The 22,854-nt window shown below is 41.4% G+C and overlaps 1 protein-coding gene across 8 annotated transcripts in view; it reads left to right on the top strand.

Annotated features, from left to right (window-relative positions):
• The window catches only part of hivep1 (HIVEP zinc finger 1), an 82,854-nt gene extending 62,363 nt beyond the window's left edge, over positions 1-20,491 (top strand). For 7 of the 8 annotated variants that reach the window (XM_027276416.1, XM_027276406.1, XM_027276424.1 and 4 more), the window contains 6 exons: positions 8,462-14,214; positions 14,350-14,483; positions 14,622-14,797; positions 15,857-15,958; positions 17,890-18,422; positions 18,791-20,491. In XM_027276416.1, the coding sequence (XP_027132217.1) occupies positions 8,462-14,214; positions 14,350-14,483; positions 14,622-14,797; positions 15,857-15,958; positions 17,890-18,422; positions 18,791-19,891 (7,799 nt within the window). In that variant the 3' untranslated portion in view covers positions 19,892-20,491. Of the gene's footprint in view, positions 1-8,461; positions 14,215-14,349; positions 14,484-14,621; positions 14,798-15,856; positions 15,959-17,889; positions 18,423-18,790 lie in introns of those variants that run through there. The other variant, XM_027276455.1, reaches the window with a different exon arrangement.
• The last annotated feature ends 2,363 nt before the right edge of the window (positions 20,492-22,854 follow it).

Raw genomic sequence — 22,854 nt, 5'->3', positions numbered from 1 at the left:
AGACATGATTTATCCCCCAATGTAGGAAAATCGCGGATTATGCAGTGTACAGCACGGTTGAAGCTGTCTCTTTTATAGTTTGGCTCCATACAGGCTAATTGATCGGGTACCCCCTCCACAGCCTCTTCACTCCCATGGTTTTTGGATCAGAGATTTCTGGAAGGAAGGGAGCACGGGTGCTTTCTGAGTCCCCCCCCCCCCCCTCCCCCCCCCCCCCCCCCCCCCTCCCCCCCCCCCCTTACCCCCCCCCCCCCCCCCCCCCCATACGGCCAAAGTTTATACAATTTTCGCCTGAAACTTGGCACAGACATTATACACAAGACGAGCATTCTTCTGGTCATTTCAGATTTTGGTTTGATGCATACCTTATAAACACATAGAAAGAGAGACAGACACACCACACACAGGCAGACAGACAGGCAGATGCACACACACACACACACACACAGAACAAGCACACACACACACACACACACACAGGACACACAAGTTTTTCAAAATAAGAGTCCCTTCAAAATAAGAGCCCAATAAAAAGGCAATGATGACACAGCTTGTTGTATTAATACTGAATTTTCTGAGCAGTGTCAGTAATAATGCATGGGGATGACGGGGCCAGAGTCACGCACACTCAAAATTTCTTTAGAAATTTTTCTAGTTATTAAACTTTTTCTTACGCCCTTTTTTTGGTTCGCTACTCCTCCCAGAGTTTTTGTCGCACATACACAAAACGGGAATCAAAACGTGTGGCTCGGCCGGGACATGTGTGCTATGATTTTTCTAAGAGTTTCGGCAAACGGTTTTGCCAAAAATCACTAGAAACGAAGCCAAAAAATTAATGGGTGTGTATTGCGAGAACTTTTCAGAGCTAGAGTGAGTGATGTCATCGCTAGAGTGGAGGGGGAGAGAAAAAAAGGTCGTTGAAAAATGAATTTGTAAACTGCAATTGTGGCCGCAAATGCACAGCTACAGACATGATTATCCCCTCAAACGTAGGAAATTTCGAGGCGGTCGCAGTGATAACACTGTTGAAGCTGTCTCTGTTATAGTTTTGGCTCCCTACGCGCTAATTGATCGACTACTCCCCCCTACAGCTTCATAGACTCCCATGTTATTTTGAGCAAAGAATTTTCCGGAAGGAGCAGGGAGCACCTGTGCTTGCTCTGACTCTTGAGGCCAAAGTTTATATAATTTTTGCCTGAAACTTGGCAAGAACATACTCGACAAGACAAGCATTCTTCTGGTCATTTCAGATTTTGGTTTGAGGCATACCTTATAGGTTGTTTTTGGCCACCTTCGAGGGGGATCATTCAGACATATATTGTGCATTTCAGTGGGACAGACAGTGCATGCAGCACCTGCGACTAATTACTCTGACCTGCAGCTCACCCTGGTTGCTTGGCAACCTCAAGCATGCCTTTGACTAACAGACGATCAGACGATCAAGACTACATTTTTAATGTTGGCTATTTTATTCTTCTCTCTCACAAACACAAACACATAGATAGAGAGACAGACACACCACACACAGGCAGACAGACAGGCAGACGCACACACACACACACACACACACACACACACACACACAGAACAAGCACACATGCATGCACACACAGAGGACAAGTTTTTCAAAATAAGAGTCCCTTCAAAATAAGAGCCCAATAAAAAAGCAATGATGACACAGCTTGTTGTATTAATACTGAATTTTCTGAGCAGTGTCAGTATGGGGGCGACTGGGCCAGAGTCAGGCACACTCAAAATTTCTTTAGAAATTTTTCTAGTTGAGCGGTTCCGGTGACGTCACCATCCTGAATGGCAGCCTGAAGTAACAGCTTCCTCGCGAAAATAGTTATTTCGCCCCTTTAGACCGGCAAATACCAGATCTACAGATATTGCTCGAACAGACAAAAGGGGCAAAAATGGGGAAGTTGCGTTTAAATAGAGAAGACACCACCGCAGAAACTACAAATGCAGAAAATCCGGGGAACAGCTCTCCTACAAAAACACAAGATGGCAAAGCTAATGCTAACCAAGGCGCCAGCCAAGGCGCTCGACATCGAGAGGACACATCGGGCGCTGGCACCAAGACCCACCGGAGACGGACAAGACAAACCGCGGTCAATAATAGTCAAATTCCTCCGCTATAGGGCTAAAGAAGAGATCTTACGCAAAGCTTGGGAAAAGAAAAAGGTTTTTCTGAACGGGAGGCAAATATACTTTGACCAGGATTACCCTCAAGCAGTACTGCAGAAGAGGAAGGAATATGCAGAGGCGAAGCGGGTGTTAAAGCAGAAAAATATCCGCTTCCACACTCCGTTTCCGGCTAAACTACGAGTGTTTTATAAGGATGAAACACGTCTGTATGAGACAGCGGAGGAGGCGACCACAGACATGAAGGACAGAGGGCTACCAGTCAGCGTGATTACACCGAAGGAGAGCCTGGCTGAGCAGTTGTTCCGCACCGCTTGGGAAACAGCGGGGGGACCGACTCGGCGAGGGACAGGTGAGGAACGAGAGAAAAACATCAGGGAAAGACTGCGAACCTTCAGAAGACAAACCACACCCTTTTCATAGGAGACATTGTATAAGTACTGACTGAAATCTAAAGTGAGATAAAGCTAAACAGAACTTAAAATATGCGGTGCTACATTCACCTAAAAATATGTGCATATAGCCTATATTCCCCAGTTGGATGAGAGTATAAAAACGAGGGATACATACACACTTTTTGTGCAATGAATAGAGACATTTTTCCTCCTTTCTCCAAGTGCCATAGTGGGGGCCCTCAGCCCACAGTTGGGAGAGGCTTTCCCTCACAGCTAGACGTTTTTTCTAGCTCAGTTCAGGGTCATCTACTAGAGACCCCAGCCTTGGAATCACAGTTGTGTTTCTTTACTTGTTACTCACGTTTGATGTACTGGATTGTTCAGGGAGTAGACCTACTAAATCTCACTCTGCTTATCTTGTTGACACACAATGAATACGCATGGCTAGTGACAAAGTAAAATTTATCTCGTTTAATGTCAATGGGCTGTTAAACCCAATTAAACGCAGCAAAATCTTATCTAAAGTGAGGGCAGAACAAGCCCATATAGTCTACTTACAGGAGACCCACCTGACAGATAAGGAGCACCTAAAACTAAAAAGAATGGGCTTTACTAAATTGTTTTTTTCTTCATATAAATCAGGACATAGGAGAGGAGTTGCAACTCTCATTTCAAGCAAACTAAATTTTGAAAAAGTATCCGAATTGGGTGATAAAGAGGGCAGATTTATTTTAGTAAAGGGAAAGATAGATGGGAATCCAATCACCCTTCTGAACGTTTATGCCCCCCCAGGGAGTGATATTAATTTCTTTCAAAAAATCACTAATATTATGGTAACAGAAACAGAAGGCCTTTTGATTTGTGGAGGGGATTTGAATATACACCTACAGCCAAAGTTAGACTCCTCTAGTAGGAAAACTCATGATATGAAATCCCTATATAAGAAAGTAAATACACTCTTTGAGGAGGTAGGCTTAATTGACATATGGCGAGACCGTTCCCCTAACAGAAGAGACTACACCCACTACTCTGCTCCTCACTCTCTCTATACAAGGATAGATTATTTCATAACATTTGGCAAGGATAAAGATAAAATACATGCTTGTGGAATTGGGACGATAGATCTAAGTGACCATGCGCCGATATACCTATCCATTGATTTTAACCTACGATTAAAAAATAACACATGGAAATTGAACTCAAGCCTGTTAAATGATCCATCTTTTAAGACACAAATTAAATCAGAAATTAGTCTCTTCTTAGAGCTCAATGATACCGGAGAGGTCTCACCTCCCATATTATGGGATACTTTGAAGGCTGTACTAAGAGGAAAAATTATAGCAATATCATCATTCAAGAAAAAAAATAGGAATAGAAAACTAGAGGACCTAAAAAACAAATTAAAGGAACTAGAAGGAAAACATAAAATTGATTCAGCACAGGATACATTAAGAGAAATTAAATACATTAGGAACAAAATTAATAATCTGGCCACACAAGAAATCCAGAAGAATCTAATGTTTCTGAAACAGAGACACTATGAAAGCGGCTCTAAGTCTACAAAAATATTGGCGTGGAAACTGAAAAAAAAGATAGCCGAAAATACAATTTATAAAATTAGAGACCCAAGAACAAAAGTGATTAGAAATAAATTAAATGAAATTCAGGAAGCTTTTGAAATATTCTATAAAACCTTATAGTCTGAAGTCCCTGGTGGGACTGTAACTCAGATTGACAGCTTCCTGAACTCCCTAGACCTACCCACTCTAGATGAGGAACAAAACCAAACAATGACAGCGGACATAACTGAAGAAGAACTAAAAGCTGCAATTAGTAGGCTTAAATTAAGCAAGTCACCAGGATCTGATGGTTACACATCAGAGTGGTATAAAGAATTTAAAAAAGAACTAATACCCATTCTACTTCCCACATTGAATTGGGTATTGAAAAAGGCACAAACGCCACCTAGCTGGAAGGAGGCAATAATCTTAGCCATACCAAAAGAAGGCAAGGATATATTAGAGTGTGGATCTTTTAGGCCAATTTCTGTTCTTAATGTGGACTATAAACTATTTACGTCCATCATGGCCAAACGATTAGAAGAGTTTCTACCAATATTAATACATAACGATCAGACAGGTTTCATATATAAACGCCAAACCCAAGAAAATATACGAAAGACACTACATATTATGGACCATATACAAAAAAATAAAATCAAAGCCATTGTGATAAGCTTAGACGCTGAAAAAGCCTTTGATTCGGTTAATTGGATTTTTCTCTACAGAGTATTATATAAATTTGGCTTCCATGATACAACTATTAAAACTATACAGGCACTATACGACAAACCTACCGCTAGGATTAAGATCAATGGATACTTATCAAACAGTTTTACGCTAGAAAGGGGTACCAGACAGGGCTGCACATGGTCACCATTACTCTTCGCACTATATCTGGAACCACTAGCTCAACACATTAGACAAAACAAAGACATCAAGGGGATCACTATTAAAGGGGTGGAATATAAATTGGCCTGTTACGCGGACGACATTTTGGTCTACCTTGGACACCCAACGTATTCTTTACCTAAATTGATGCAATCAATTGAACAATACAGCCAATTATCAGGGTACAAAATCAATATAGGTAAAACTCAGCTACTTTCATATAATTATAGCCCACCAGAAGAAATAAAAAGTAATTACCCCCTGGCATGGCAAACAGAGTCTTTTAAATACCTAGGCATCAACATACCAAAAGACCTTACAAAATTATTTGAACAGAATTATCTACCCCTACATAAAAAAATAAAAGATGACATAGCAATATGGAACTTAATTCCTTTCTTTAGCCTCAGCTCAAGAATTGACTCTATCAAAATGAATATATTGCCAAGATTTTTATATCTATTTCAAACCCTGCCAATAGAGATTAACCTAAATCAATTCAACGAGTGGGATAAAATGCTATCTAGATATATATGGCAAAGTAAAAGACCAAGGGTTCGCCTCAAAACTTTACAGCTGGCTAAGCAGAAGGGTGGATGGGGCTTGCCGCACCTCAGATATTATTATATTGCAGCGCAAATGAGAGCAGTGATATACTGGTGTAACCCATCCTACATTGCCCAATGGAAAAACATTGAGGAAAAAGTGCTGTCCATTCCTATTCAGGCAATTTTAGCTGATAATAATTTACAAACCCACATAAATAACATTGATAACCCATGGGTGAAATGGACCCTTAAAACATGGAAAAATATCATAAAGGAACATAAACTCGAGACCAAAATCACAGCTCTTAAATGGTGTGCTTATGATGCAGAGTTTACACCTAATAAATTAGATTCTAGATTCAAGGACTGGATAGCTAAGGGTATAACGGCCCTATGTAGTATAATGAAAGATGAAAAATTGCTCAGTTTTGAAACCCTTAAAAGGACATATCTATTAGAAAAGCAAGACTTCTTTCGATATCTACAGTTATGGCATTATGTTGACACAAAAATGAAAAATGTAACAAAGACAAGCACACGCCTGATTGACTTGTTTATAAAAAGCCATAACTCAGAAACTATTGATAGAATTATCTCATGCCTGTATAAGAGTCTAATGGATTTGAAACCACATTCAACTTCATATATCAAAATAAAATGGGAGTATGAAGGAGGGATAAATATATCTGAGGAAGAATGGACGGCAATATGGAAGTATCAAGGGACGTGTACTAGCTCACAAAAGTGGAGGGAATTCGGCTGGAAAAGCTTAATTAGGTACTTTATAACACCACCCCAGAAGTCTCACTATGACAACAATTCTCCTGTATGCTGGAGGAACTGTGGAGATAAAAGTGCAAAACACTACCATATTTTTTGGGACTGCTCTGTCCTGAGGAACTACTGGAGAGGAATACGCAATGCCCTACAGGACATCTTCAAATGTGAAATACCCTTTGAGAGTAAGACTATGTTTTTTGGACTCATACCTAAGGAATGGCCGAAAAGAGACAAACATTTAATGAATATATTGCTGGTGGCCTGCAAAAAGAATATCACCAGGAAATGGCTATCACCAGAGAGCCCAACCATAAATACATGGATGGATATTACAATGGACATTTATAAAATGGAAAAGATAACAGCTTTTGTTAATCACAAAATGGAGAGATTTACATCTTACTGGGAAAACTGGGTCAAATATGTCACACCCCATAGACCAGACTTTATTTTCACAAACAAGTAACAAGATGTATGAGAAAGATCACTCCCTACCAGTACACAGTTCTCCTTTATTTCATTTTTTTATTCTCTTTTTTGTTTGCTTTAATTGTTGTTATGGTGGTAAGTTTTTTTTTTTTTTCTCATAACTTGTATAAAAACCACTATATTAACTTGGCATTTAAGGCAGACAACAGATGTAAGAAGTATGCTCATATGATGTATATGCTATGAATGTCTATGTCTGAATGTCAATAAAAAGAATAAATTATAAAAAATTAAAAAAAAGAAATTTTTCTAGTTGAAAGGTGTCTTTTGAGTTATTAAAAATCACAGGGTTTTTTTGAGAGCATGTAACACTAGTTGTGTGCACTGCTTTAAATGCTTGTTGGGTGCATGTTTGTGTGGAGAACGGATTAACTTATGTAAAGGCAAGGCGTTCCTCAATCTAATTATGTTAGAGGCCTTGAAGGAACCCTGATCTCATCTTGGGAAATACCTACACAAGCCAGGAAACTGTGACAGGGCACTGCTAGTCTTATGCAACACTTGCTTGAGTTACTATTGCAGGGCCAAATTATGGGATTCCATGACATGGGTGCGGCCTTTTAAAAATTATTGGAATGCAGTTTCTCTTTTCTGTCTTAGATTGTTTGTTAGATTTTCAGACCAGCCAAGCCTACATACGTTGACTTTCTGAAAAGCAAGAAAAGAAAAAATTGCTTACTTGTAATAATATGCGTGTCAAAGTAAGGGTGATATGTCTAAAATAGAGTTCATCCCCATCCACTTCAGTGAAAGCTTTTCAGAAATTGAACATCGACTGCTATTTATTTTACAACGCTTTAATAGTTGTAAAATATTCATTATCCGTTATGTAATTGCATTGTACTATAAAAATACATGTGTTATGTATGTTCATCTGTATTAAATGGCTGATTTTAAGAATGATTGTATAACTGTATAACACAGCAATTCAAACAAGAATATTACTTCTGATTCAGTCTGAAAGCAGTGTTCGAGCATCACTGTAAAACCCTAATGGTCAGCTTATACGACATATAATTATAATTGAATGAATGAATTAATATTTAACAATAGTGAGGTGTAAAATAAAAGTAGTCCAATTAGTAGGTACTACATATATAATTATTTAAAATACAATTGAAAAAGCACTTACGGGGTCATAAAGCAACCGTGAACGATAATTGACAAGTAGAGTAATTAGACTTGATAACTGATCTGTCTATGCTTATGAATGTTAAATGTCTGAGATAAAACCACATATTTTCTATTCTTTACTGGGGAGAAAACTGTACCTATTGTCATTGTTTTTGTCTGGGTGCTAAACTGTTGATGTAAATTAGGAATGGAAATTCCATTAAATATGAACAAATAAATTAGTTATATAATTGACTATTATAGAAAATAAGCACTATTTTTAAACCAAATGACATCATTCGTAAAAATTCTGTTCCATAAATCAAATACAACATAGTAGAATTATCTGCAATCTCTCTTTTAGTTGAAGTGTTGTAGTTTCATAAGCCCATACAGAGATTTCAACAGTTCAGCAAGAAATTTAATATTCTTTCAGAAGGGACTTTTTAGCTCACTCTGCCCATTCAGTATTGTCTGGAAAGGTTTGACAAAAATGATTTATTGTACCAACTCTGCTTTTCTGTGTCTTTCTCCATAGGGATATCTGAAAGCAGTCAAAGAAATGCAGATAACATAAAAGGCCTAAAGAGGAAAAAGGTTGTTGCAGAGAATCGACTTGAGAAAATTCTTAAATCTCCAGTGAAAAAGCCCCTACAGTTGAAAACATCTGAAACGGCACTTCACAGAGCACGATCCAAGGAAACTGCACCTTCTTGCGGCTCCTCCTCCTCCAATAGTCCTTCCCAGAATCCTTTAACATCACCCAGTGGGAAAAGAGAACCACAATATGCCCAGCCAGTTGAAGCATCCCGTCTCCAGGGGTCATCTTCCTCTGAAACTGAAAGGCTGAAATTGGAAGAAAAGTCTTCAAGGCCACCATCACTTAAGCCCACTGATGGTGAGCAGGGCTCCTTGACTACTACTGAAGTATCACAGCCCAAAGACAGCGAGAGCCAAGATCCCAGCTTTGAGCGAGATCCTTACCATAGCAGCGCTTCACTTGATGTTCTACTTAAAGCCATGGAATCTGACTTTAGTACACTGGCTGAAAGGGAAAACTCCTTGCAGAGCATTGGAAAACCAGCATCTGCCCTTAATGCTCAGACTAGTGTTGAATTAACAACAATGCCAGCTGTCAGTGTTGGTCTCCAGACCCAACCTTCCCATATGCAGACTTATTATATTGACAAACAAGGCAACTTTATTGGCATGGCGGCACCACTGCAGGGAAATGGACAGGCATCTACACAGGTTCCTCCCCTGCAGTCCTCTCCGCTTACTGCACCCCATTTTTTACCTGTTGTGTCAAATCCAGAAAAGCCTAGCTTGCACATGAGCTTTAATACTGGACCATCCACTATAACTCATGCACCTGTTCCCTCAGGCACCAATACTCTGCCACAAAGCCAACCACCGGTTGTGCACACATGCCAGTCCCTCTCAGCAAGTGTCCCCAGCTCCATTCAGGTCCCAGTTACACCTGGCAGCAACCAAGTACAGATGACCACCGTAATGAACTTTGGAGCTGAACAGGTTTACAAGGATCAAAAGCCTAAGAAGCCTGGCAAGTATGTCTGTGAATATTGCAGCCGAGCATGTGCAAAACCCAGTGTGCTGCTCAAACACATCAGGTCTCACACAGGAGAAAGACCATATCCCTGTGTTACTTGTGGCTTCTCATTCAAAACCAAGAGCAACTTGTACAAGCACAAGAAATCACATGCTCATGCTATAAAACTGGGTCTTATTGCACGCACTGAATCTGGAGGTGGATCGCTATCTCAAGAATCTGACAAAGTACTCGGTACACACTCAGAGGCGGAGGAGAGCGGGGACAGTGATGAGGAAGGTAGCACTGCAGACTTGGACCCTGACTCATCACAGAGCAGTGTTGCAGCTTTGTCTGAAAATAGTTTAAAGTGTGCAGGTACAACCCAAGCAAGCCATGGGGAAACTGACTCATCAACTGTGCTTGAGTCAGTTAAACAAGTCACTGGTCAGAGGGCTCATGAGCCCAAAGTGACAGCTGCACTTCCAAAAGTTGTTGTATACCCAGTAAATGTCTCTCCTTTGAGGGCAGATAGCCCGAGAGTTACAGGTGCAGCACCTGAACAAGCTGCTGCACAAAGGCAACGAGAGTTCCAGACTGCCAATCTGAGATCAAGCATCACAGTCCTGTCATCTCTTAAAGAGGTGGATGGTACAAATCTGTCACTAGATACTGTGAGTGAAGATGAAGACCAACAGTGCAAGTCTCCACTGTTAGGTGGACATGCCCAGCTGCAGAGGCAACAAGCAACAGACTTTTCCCAACAGCAACAGGTTAAGTGTCTACTTAGCCCTCGTAGTTTGGGAAGTACTGATTCTGGCTACTTCTCACGTTCTGAAAGTGCTGACCAGGCCATGAGTCCACCTAGTCCATTTGTTAAGATAACTCCTCCAGTAGACATTGACAATGCCAAGAATATTCTTCCCAATGTCCCTCCTGTGGTTGCCACAGTAATGCATGTAACAGCTGAGCAGAAGCCACGGGCCATAGAAGAACAGATGCGTCCACCATTAGAAGCCAAAGCCCTATCTCTGGAAGAACGAATTTCAAAGTTGATATCTGATAATGAGGCAGTAGTTGACAACAAGCAGCTTGACAGTGTAAAGCCAAGGAGAACCTCTCTCTCTAGGAGAGGTAGCATAGACTCCCCTAAATCATATATATTTAAAGACTCTTTTCAGTTTGATCTTAAACCAATGGGAAGAAGGTCTAGTTCCAACTCAGACATCCCTAAATCCCCATTCACTCCCACAGATAAATCAAAGCCAGTATTTCTTCTCTCTGTACCTTCTCAGTATCCACCAATGGATTGTTTGCCAATAACGAGGAGTAACTCTATGCCTACTACACCAGGACACTCTGCTCTTCCCCTAAATGCCCCCCCCCTCCCACACCCTTTGCGAATTTGTCAGTCATTTGATGACAAAATTGGTTTGTTAAATGATGATGTATTTTCATCTGCCCCATCAACCCCAAATCCAGCAATACATTCTCGTACGTTAGTCAGACAAGCAGCAGTGGAGGACTTTTCCACAAGTGAGGGGCATGGCCTCCCTACTGTTCGCTCCATGGATGAGGGCTATTATGGCCCAAGCAGTTCCATAGAACTGATGCAAAGAAGTAGATCTTTTGAGCATCATCAGGACAAGAACAGAAAGCCTCAGCAGAATAAAGGCACAATGTATGAATGTGAAACTTGTCGTAACCGGTACAGAAAGTTAGAGAATTTTGAAACTCACAAGAAATTCTATTGCTCTGAGCTTCATGGTCCAAAAAACAAACCAGTCACTGTTAAGGAAACTGATCAAGATGTTTTCCACATTAATGTACTGCAGCCTGTAGTCCCTAGATCATCTGGCTCAGGAACACTTGACCAACAGACATCAATTAGGAAGAGAAGGAAAATGAAAAGTGTTGGAGATGAGGATGATCAATCTCCTACTGACACCATTCCACCTTGTTCAGTTAGTTTTGATCTACCAACAGCTCTGGCAAGTCAGACTTCTTCTCAGCATAATGTAATAGTAGACATACAGCCCAAAAACAACCAGTCAAAGCTACCTCAGATTCAGCTCACAGCAAGAGGTATTAATACTTCAGATTCCAGACTGTCACCAATACGAGAAACCCAGATGAGTTCCTCTACTAAAGGAGACCTGCAAAGGCAAGGCAGTGGTACTTCAGTCATTAGACACACCAACTCTCTCAGCAGACCTAATTCATTTGAGATAGAATCTATTGACAGAGCCTCTCCAGTTGATAGTATGGAGAAGGATCCCATGAACAAGCTCAAAACAGATGCAATAGTAAATGTCTCAGCTGACAACTACCATGAAAATATATCCAAACCCAAGAGTGACTATGGAAAGCAAAGGAAGGAGCAATGCACTAATAGCACAGTTGCAGCAGTTGGTGAAAACTCTACTCCTGTCCATCAGTATCGTTTGGTTCGTCAAAATAACATCCAAGTTCCTGAGATTCTGGTCACAGAAGAGCCAGACAGAGAGCATGAAACACAGACTACTGAGCCAGCAGATAAGCCTGCAGATCAGTTCAGCTGGCCTCAGAGAAGTGAGAGTTTGTCAAAGTTACCAGCAGAGAAACTCCCGCCAAAAAAGAAAAGAATTCGTCTTGCTCAAATGGACCACTCCTCTGGTGAATCCAGTTTTGAGTCCAGCCTCTCACGAAGCCTCAGCAGAGACAGTAGTCTTTCTCGTTGTTCCAGCATCTCAGCCTCTTTTGACAGAGATGAGCTATCTAGGTCAGAGAGTCCATCTAGAGGGGAGTGCATCAGCAAAATTCCAGAGAATCAAGGTTTGCCAACATCCTTCAACACCCTTGGTGTGCCTGGAATGATGAGGCGTGCAGCATCTGAACAGATTACTTGTACTCAACCCTCTGTTGAGATTTCATGTGACTACCGTAGCAAGTCTTTTGACTGTGGCAATGTATCTCCCAGCAGATCTCTGTCACCTACTGGACAGCCAAAAAGTGGACAGATCTCCCAAGTTGCCCAGGTGCCACTTATTGAAAGGAGACGGGGTCCATTAGTCCGCCAAATGTCTTTAAAGATAGGCCCAGAGAGTCAGCAACCTGTTAGGAAAGTCATACCTCTTGACAAACCACCCAATACAAATGTTAACTTGTTAACTCAGAATAGATCCCAGCAGATTCACATTGCCAGTAGGCGCACCGTGGCTCAGCCTTTTATCCTGCATACTGGAGAATCACCATTGCAAATGAATGAGCAAATGGTGCAAAGCATTAATTTGGGTAGCCCGACTCAGCAGCCTCAAATCCATGGCCTTCCACACCCTTGGTATCAGACATCAAGGGTTCAAATATGCCAAAACATACAACAACCAGTGAGCCAGATTTTAGTTTGTCACAAAAATGTCCAAAACAAAGCAGGTAAATGTTTTGTGCCCAAATACCAACTACAGTGTCCCACTCTGAGAGCAAGCCAGATGTTCCCATTTTCCAGCACACAGATAGCCTTGCCAGTTCTAACAATACCTATTGCCAATCCAATTTTGAGTATTTCAAAATCAGCAGATGTACTCCAAAATGTATATGTTGCTCAACCTCATAAGGCCTCTGAGAAGACACAGACAGTCATCCTGTCAGGTGAAGAGCAAAGGGATGCATTTGACCAGACCCAGGCAGGTGCTATACAATTGCCTCAGATACTCATAACTCATGAGCAGATGCACCCTGCTCCCTGTGTGTCCAATAAAAATAGTCTCTCATTTACTCAATGTGTAGATAGTGATACTCATGCTTTAAAAACTGCAAAAAAGGATAGAACTCAAACAGTTAGCGCTCATAACCATGCTGGAGAACGAGCACCTTCTCTTGGGTCTTTACATTGCACGCAGAAACTGGCATCAGTAACTCTATGCCCACAGCAGGAACCCACTGCTTCAAGTAAACGAATGCTGTCACCTGCCAACAGCTTGGACATCTACATGGAAAAGCACCAAAAACGGGCTAAGGATGAGCATGGTGTGGCATGTCTTACTGATGGCAGGTCAGTCAATTATCTCAATTCCAAGATGTCAGAGGTTACCCGACAGCGGAAGTTAACACTTGTTAGGCAGGTTTGCACCACTGAACCAGTAGAAAGCCCCATTGAAACTGAGGTCCCAGTCCTACTGCAAGTTAAAACTGATGAGGAGAAGGACTTAGAGGCTACTGATGATGTTAAGCCTATGTCACCTGACAGTGCTGGGTTGGAAAAAGACACAAGTATTGTTATACATGAGGAGACAGGCCCAGCGCTGAATACTACATCTGGTAGCCAGGGCAACTCGATTCCACCAAATAACACTCTGAAACCCCAAGCTGAGGAACAGAGGTGGACTGTGAAATCTCCTATTAGGCCCTCCAGTTTCCATGGTGGTCAGATGAAACTAACCACATCTGTGTCTGTGGTTAACACAAAAGATAGTCATCGCCTGTCTTTCCCCAGCCTAAAGACTGCCACTACTTTCACGTGGTGTTTCTTGATGAAGAGGAAACCTCTTCATGTTCCACAGACTGACCTAAAGACTTCAGCATATGCTGTCTGGACAGTCAACCCCAACAACCATAACCCACTTGGGTTGCCCACCAAGGTTGTAATGTCTCTATTTGACTCCAAGCAGAACTCCAAGAAAATACACTACACATCGGCTATAAGAACTGGTGGGAAATCAGATATCTTGTCTTACTCAGGCAAGCTGAAAGACGTCATACCCAAGGCAAGAACAAATTTTCTGCAGTTTGTTTTCTGCTAACACTAAATTAAATCAATTTTAAGTTAATCTGTCTGTCTCATTGTGCTGCCTTATTTTTTGAATCATATTAACAAATACATCAATCACTTCTTTCTGCAGGTGCCAATTACCCAGAAGTCTACATCTATCGAAACCAGAAGTAAAGTGCAACCAGAAACTCAGGCCAACAATGAATCTGACAAGGAGATGGCATCTAAAACAGAACCAAGACGGGTCAAAATATTTGATGGCGGGTATGATTTCAAAACGATTAATAAATTGATTAATTCATTTTATATTGTATTACAATTAGAAATATTATTTGCCTGGTTTTTACATGTTTATTTTATGTGTCTTTATATGTTCCTCATGGTTCTACTGCAACCCCACAGATACAAATCTAATGAAGAGTATGTTTACGTACGTGGGCGTGGACGTGGTAAATACATCTGTGAGGAATGTGGGATCCGCTGCAAGAAGCCCAGCATGCTGCGCAAACATATCCGCACTCACTCTGATGTCCGGCCATACCACTGTGTTCACTGCAACTTCTCCTTCAAGACAAAAGGTTAGTACTCAGTAGTTGATCAGTGTCCACAAATCGAAAGCCACTACTCCTTTACTTGTGTGCATATGTCATTATATGATCGAGATTCTTTATAGCAGCAATGTTTTCCCATCAACAAAGAAATGTAATGTTAAATTTTATTTCCTTAAATGTAGTTTAGAGGTTTGTGAATCTCAGTACTTTAACAAAAATCAGTTATACAAAAAAAAAAAACATGTATAGTACAAGTAATAATCCAGATGTTAACCATCTATGGGATATCTCTTTACAAAAGAAGAGACACACATGTACTGCACACCATGATGAATACATCCATCTGTAACCGCTCATCCTCTCGCGAGGTCGCGAGGGGGCTGGAGCCTATCCCTGCTGACATTGCACGGGAGGCGGGTTACACCCTGGACCAGTAGCCAGTTAATCGCAGGGTACATAGATACAAACAACCATTCAAACATACGGACAATTTAGAGTCACCAACTAACCTATTAAGTGCATGTCTTTAGACTGTGTGAAGCCGGAGTACCCAGAGAGAGAACCCACACAGACACGGGGAGAACATGCAAACTCCACACAGAAAGGCCCCAGCTGAGGTTTGAACCAGGAACTTCCGTGCTAACCACTGCACCACCATGCCGCCCATGATGAATATAATTTTAATGAAATGTACATACTGATTGTACATCTGAACACACAATTAGTTTCACCACAATTTCATTTTGAGACAATATATGTTTCATATACAATACAGCATTGAACTGCTACAGTTCACTTCTACCTTTTAGGAGCTATGAAATTAAGTTAAATTAAAGATGTTGTTTCACCATCTCTTAAACCAAGGCAGTATGATTCACCATTCTTTATCGAACTTGCCTTCCCACGCCACACTGCAGAACAGTACTTGGTGTCAGAGCAACCCACATTCATTTAAAAATGTCTTTATCAGTTACTCACCCTTTATGTACAGCTTGCCCAAAGACTGCATTCTCTTACATACACTCCTTCTTTTCTATTGTTAATGCTCTACTCACCCATAAGACCATACTGCCTCTCTTCTCGCAGGAAATCTGACCAAGCACATGAAATCCAAGGCCCACAGTAAGAAATGTATGGAGATGGGGGTACCTGAGGGTCTCGTTGACGATCAGGATGCTGAGGACTCAGGTACAGTGCTTCACTGCACAGCCTTAGTCTAAAGGGAAATGCAGATAGATCATTAAGTGCTCTAATGCCATAACTTATCACCATTTTTTTAAATACAATTTCTCTGTTAATTCACTGGTTCATTTACAGTATATTATCTTTAATGTACTCATGAGTTAATGCAGATAGGTCTTGTTTACCCTTTTTGTTTTGTTTCAAGGAGAGAGAGGGAGAGAGTCCCCTGTAAGTTTAGTCCTATAGCAGCACTGAGCCAGCCTTAACTATAAGCTCTATCAAAAATGAAAGTCTTAAGTCTACTCTTACCAGTGTTGAACGTGTCTGCCTCCGGAACCCAGAATGGTAGTTTGTTCCACAGAAGAGGAGCCTGATAGCTGAAAGCTCTGGCTCCCAATCTACTTTTGGAAACTATAGGAACCGCAAGGAACCCAGCATTCTGAGAGCGCAGTGTTCTAGAGGGGTAGTAAGGTATTATGCGCTCTTTTAGATATGATGGTACCTGACTATGAAGAGGTTTGTAAGTAAGGAGGATAATTTTAAATTCTATTCTAGATTTAACAGGTAGCCAGTGCAAGGAAGCCAAATTGGGAGAGATGTGATCTCTGATCTTGGTTCCTGTCAGAACACGTGCAGCAGCATTCTGAATTAACTGCAAAGTCCTAAGAGACTTATTAGAGCAGCCTGATAACAAAGAGTTACAATAGTCCAGCCTTGAAGTAACAAATGTGTGGACTAGTTTTTCTGCATCCGCTTGAGACACGATGCATCTGATTTTGGCGATGTTACGTAAGTGAAAGAATGCAGTCCTCAAAATTTGTTTTATGTGGACGTTAAAGAACAAATCCTGATCACGTGACATCCATTGCACGTCTGTCCGTCCTGGGAGAGGGATCCCTCCTCTGTGGCTCTTCCTGAGGTTTCTTTCACCTTTTTTCCCTGTTAAAAGGGTTTTTTGTGGGCAAGTTTTTCCTCACTCGAACCGAGGGTCTAAGGACAGAGGGTGTCACTCCCTGTACAGATTGTAAAGCCCTCAGAGGCAAATGTACTTTGTGACTTTAGGCTATACAAATAAAATTAATTTGATTTGATTTGATTTGATCAAAAACAACTCCCAGGATTCTTTACAGTGGAGCTGGAGGCCAGGGTGATCCCGTCTAAAGTAACTTAGTCTCTAGAAAGAGAGTTTCTGAGGTGTTTGGGTCCAATTACAAGAACTTCAGTTTGGCTGAATTTAAGATCAGAAAATTGTAGGTCATTCAACTTTTTATATCCTTAAGGCATGCTTGGAGTTTAGTTAACTGATTGGTTTATCAGGCTTGATCGATAAATATAATTGGGTGTCATCAGCATACCAATGAAAATTAATGGAGGGATTCCTAATAATGTTCCCTAAAGGAAGCATATATAAAGTAAATAGAAGTGGACCTAGTACAGAACCTTGTGGAACTCCGTGAAAACTTTGGTATGTAAAGTATATTGTTCCTGTTTGTGCTCTGTTGCTATGTTGATCAATAGCCTTTAACATGGTCTAATTAGAAATTCTAAATGCAGCTTCTTCCTGTGTTAACTCAAAGTGCATGTGGGTGGCATGCACAGTGTTTGAAAAAGATGAAATTGCTGCATCTAATTTTAGGAAAAAAAGAGAGAGAGGAGGTGCCTGAAAGAATTCTGTGGTCGCAGTCTCTAAGAGCATATTTTTTTTTGCCTGTGATGGAGCTCAGGGACTTATGGTGGTCTAGGGTTTAAAACTCAACACAGAATTGAACTGCATTCTTAGCAGCATTTTTTTTTCACTGTATGAGAACATAAATTCTTAAATGAATGAAAGTGGCTCAATACTACCAAAGGACCTATCTGTTTTTATACCAGCATTGATGACTCATGTTCTGTGGAGTATCAAGAATAGACTCCCTTACATATTCTCTTATCTACAGGAGACCGCAGTCAGGTGAGCAGTGCTGACCGTCAAGATTCAGATGGTGATGATTCCGATGGCCCTGATGATGAGGAGAATGATGACATTGAAGAGGAAGAGGATGACAGCCAGGCAGAATCTGGACTGTCTACCAACCCTTCTGTCTCTGCCAGCCCGCAGCATATCCCTTCCAAAGAGACTGAAGTCCCTCCTAGTGCCCTCCTTGCCCAAATGTCAATCAGCTCAGTCTCCCTACCTCTCTCCCAGCATCCAGCACCTGAATCCCACACATCAGGCTCAGAATCTGTCCCAATGACGAGCCCTGTGTCCCTGAGCAAGCAGATATCCATCTCTGGGTCCTGCTGCAGCTCAATGCCCCTCCCTTGCTCTCCTCCGCCTGTTGCTACCACATCAGACTCCTACACCTCAGACACAGAGTCAGTGCACATGATGAGCCCAGTGTCACCCTGCAGACAGATGTCCATCGACTACCCTGACTTTGATGTGCCCCCTAGTCCCCCAGTGCCAGGCAAGGGCTCCAAGCTAGGCCAGGTGAGACCCATGTATTCTCATTGTCTCTCTTTCCACCGCTCACTGTCTGACTCCTTTCATTCCTATCCATACCCTTACTTTGAATCTTGCATGCGAGGAATTTCCACAAAGCTCCTGTGAATGCTCTGAAAAAAAGGTGAATAGTGTTAAATAATTATTAATTATAGTTATAATTCTGATTAGACTTGGTGGATTGATACAAGTACATTTTTTTTATCTTAACCTCTTTAAATTTGCTAGGATTGTGTCATAAATAAGTCAAGTAAGCAGACTAAATTTTATATATATATAATATCTATATATATATATATATTATATATATATATATATATATAAAATAAACATTAATTTGTTCTCTCTTTTAATAGGACACCTCCTCTGTCCCTCCTGCTGTGGCAACCAGTGAATCGGGCATACCAGTGGACCGGAGCACTCAGACATCTTCTTATGCTTCTCAAGGTCCCTTGCACTTTCCCCCACAGGGTCTGTCACAAACAAGAGGAACAGAGACTCAGACCCACCTGTTCAGTCACCTGCCCCTGCACTCCCAGCAGCCTTCTCGGTCCTCTTACAGCATGGTCCCAGTTGGGGGGATTCAGCTGGTACCTGCTGGCCTGGCAGCTTACTCCACCTTTGTACCAATCCATGCTGGCCCTGTCCAGCTCACCATCCCAGCAGTGAGTGTCATTCACAGAAACACAAGCCCATTACCAGCTCCCAACACTCCACCCCAACCAGAAAGCTTGCAAACCCAGCCACTTGTGGTCCAGGAACCAATCAATAGTGTTGTGCCCTGTTTCCCCCTAGGACAAATCACTGGCCTGCAAGCTCAAACAATACAGCCAGTAGGGCTGGAGACACTTAACCTCATGGGGCTGACCAACACAGGCCTGGCATCCACCCAGCTACTGAACCAGCAAGGGCTCACCCTCAATGCCACCCTTGGGCTGCAGGTTTTAGCTGCCAACCCCACTTCCCAAAGCAGCACCGGCCCCCAGACACATGTTTCAGGTCTGCAGATAGTTAACATCGCCCTACCTGCCATCATCCCTTCTCTTAGCCCTCTCTCCACCCTTAATCCTCTCCCTGGCACATCAGAGAGGCAGAGCAGCCCTGAAGCTCCAGGAGCACAGTCATCTCAAAGTGAACAGGGGCTCAGTTCTTCACAGAGCTGCATGTCTTCTTCACCACCCGCTCCTTTGAAGGTTGGCAGCTCTCCAGAAGTGACCTCAGGCACCAGGGCTAGTCCTGGAGGTAATGGAGCAGATCTCATACAGACTGTTGAGAAGGAAGAAAGAGATAAATCTCCACAGCAGCATCGATCATCAGCTTCTGAGGAGGCACCAGTTGAGGGAGCTAGTGATCCTGCACATCCAAGACCACCACCACTGACCAGCTGGCAGAAGGTTATTGATGACTATAATGAGGTATCCAGTGATGATGAAGACAGACTGGTCATTGCCACTTGAAAACTCCAAGTGAAAAGCTCTTCTTGTTCTCTTTTTGTAATTCTTGTCACTTTGTCAGACTGAAAACACTTTTCAGGGGTTTGTTTCTTTGCAAATCACCTTTCAAAGCACAGATGCTGACATTCATATTGTATGTGCAATCATATAATTATATTGATGACCAATCTTTTTATTTTATTGTCTGCTCCAGACATTTTCTTTTTTTGTACATGTTGTATAGACAATTGTGCCTTTATGGAGTTTCTTGTTTAGGAACCTGTACATAATTCCTTATAAATCCAGTAGTTGCTTGTGTTTATTTAAAAAAAATAGAAGTTAAGAGAGACATAACAATGGAAGATATTCATTTTATTTTGGAGGATTTGTCATCCGTAAATTTATGGAATTATAAATGTTGTATATGTACATGTCTATGGATTATGGGGCAATGTGTCTGTGTACAGATGTTGTATTCAACTATTTATTATAATCCATCTAGTGCCCATTATGATTTATATAACCCTAACCCTAAGTACATAGGTATGTGCATTATGGTAGCCTTACATTGCTGTATTAATATTCTTAACTGTATCAGTAAAAATTTGTTTACAAACATTAAAGAGGTGTCACTTTATTTTATTATTTCAGTTTTAAAAATACCATCACTACATATTTGAGTGGACTCATTCACACTGTAAGGTTGACAATCAATAAACAATACAACTACTGCTAGTTGCAAGGAAATCACTCCAAAATGAGTTTTAACAAGCTATCATTGAATGTCAATGATAGCTAATTAAACAAATGTATATAAAGTATTAATGTTGTTAATGGCTGGAATGTCCAACCAACAACAACTCAGTTAAACCAAATTACAGCATGCTGCCATTTGGGCAACTAATGATAAACATTATGTGGATCTTTATAATGGATCACAATGCATATTCATATTTTATCATTTACAGGATCTGGTCTGAACAATCCACACTCCCTGACATGCTCTGCAGAGGCCAAAGAGCTTCGTACATGACAGTGAATTCCAAATCTTAAAATCAATAGCCAGTTATGCAATCACTCAATTGGTTACTCACTTTTGTTCTTTTACTCATGGTTTGATGATATTAGGAGGTCTGTTTTAGCACCCATGCTGTGGGCTCACCACCCGCAGTGAGAGGAATAGGGGTCAGGTGATTTGCCAGCTGGGTGGCAGGCAAAGGCGGGGACCTGGGTGTGCATTTTCCCGGCATCACAGACTAGTCCTCGGGAAAGGACAGTAACGTCACTGGTGGGGAAAGGAACCAGAGCTGCTGTGGGACGTAGAGAGTCCATGGTGAGAGGCACCAGGCAGGTATGGGGATACTCATAAGCTCCTGGCTGAGCATTGCGGTGTTGGAGTTTTCCCCGGAGAGCGAGGGAATCGCCTCCATGTGACTGCAAGTCACTTGGGAGAAATGTTCTGGCTGTTGTTTCTACTTATGTACCAAACAGCTACTGCCCGGCCTTCTTGAAGTCTCTGGGTGGGGCCCTGGACAAGGTTCCACCTGGTGACTCCATAGTCCTGTTGAGGGATTTCAACGCCCATGTTGGTGATGAAGAACTAACCTGGAAGGGAGTGATTTGGAGGAACTGAACCCGAGCGGTGCTTTGTTATTGAACTTCTGTGCTAGTCATGGTTTGTCTATAACGAACACCATGTTCAAGCATAAGGGTGTTCATAAGTGTCTTTGGTTCCAGAACACCCTAGGGCACAGGAGATGATCAACTTTGTGGTTGTGTCATCAGATCTGTGCCCATATGTCTTGCACACTAAAGAGAGCAGAGCTGTCAACTGATTACCACCTGGTGGTAAATTGGATCAGGTGGCAGCAGACTGGTAGTGCTAACTGCTAGTGCATCAGCGTTAACATGCTAATGTTAACATATTAATGCTAACATGGTAATGGTAACATGCTGATGCTAACATGTTAATGTTAACTGCTAGCGCATTACCGTTAACATGCTAATGCTAACATGCTAATGCTAACATGCTAATGTTAACATGCTAATGCTAACATGCTAATGTTAATTGCTAGTGCATCAGCGCAAACATGCTAATGTTAACATGCTAATGCGAACATGCTAATGTTAATTGCTAGCGCATCAGCGCTAACATGCTAATGCTAACATGCTAATGTTAACATGCTAACGGTAATTGCTAGCGCATCAGCGCAAACATGCTTATAATAACATGCTAATGTTAATTTGCTACTGGTAACATGTTAATTGCTAGCGCATCATCGCTAACACGCTAAAATGCTAATGTTAATTGCTAGCGCATCAGCGCAATCATGCTTATGATAACATGCTAATGTTAAGATGCTAATGCTGACATGCTAATATTAACATGCTAATGTTAATTGCTAGCGCATCACTGCTAACATGCTAATGCTAACATGCTAATGTTAATTGCTAGCGCATCAACGTTAACATGCTAATGTTAACATGCTAATGCTAACATGCTAATGTTAATTGCTAGCGCGTCAGCGCTTCAGTGTTAACATGTTAATGTTAGCATGCTAATGTTAATTGTTAATGCTAACATGGTGATGCCAACATGCTAATGGTAACATGCTAATGATAATTGCTAGCGCATCAGCGTTAACATGCTAATGTAACATGGTAATGCTAACATGCTAATGTTAATTTCTAGCACATCAGCGTTTCAGTGCTAACATGCTAATGTTAACATGCTAATGGTAATTGCTAATGCTAACATGGTAATGTTAACATGGTAATGTTAATTGCTAGCGCATCAGCGCTAACATGTTAATGTTAACATGCTAATGTTAACATGGTAATGCTAACATGCTAATGGTAACATGCTAATGATAATTGCTAGCGCATCAGCGTTAACATGCTAAGGATAACATGCTAATGGTAACATGCTAATGTTAATTGCTAGCGCTACCTGCTCGTGTGTCTAAATAAACATGTTAAAAATGACT

The sequence above is a fragment of the Larimichthys crocea genome, chromosome III (genome assembly GCF_000972845.2).
Source record: "Larimichthys crocea isolate SSNF chromosome III, L_crocea_2.0, whole genome shotgun sequence".
NCBI classification, from domain to species: domain Eukaryota; kingdom Metazoa; phylum Chordata; class Actinopteri; family Sciaenidae; genus Larimichthys; species Larimichthys crocea.
This window is presented reverse-complemented; position numbering and strand designations above follow the sequence as displayed.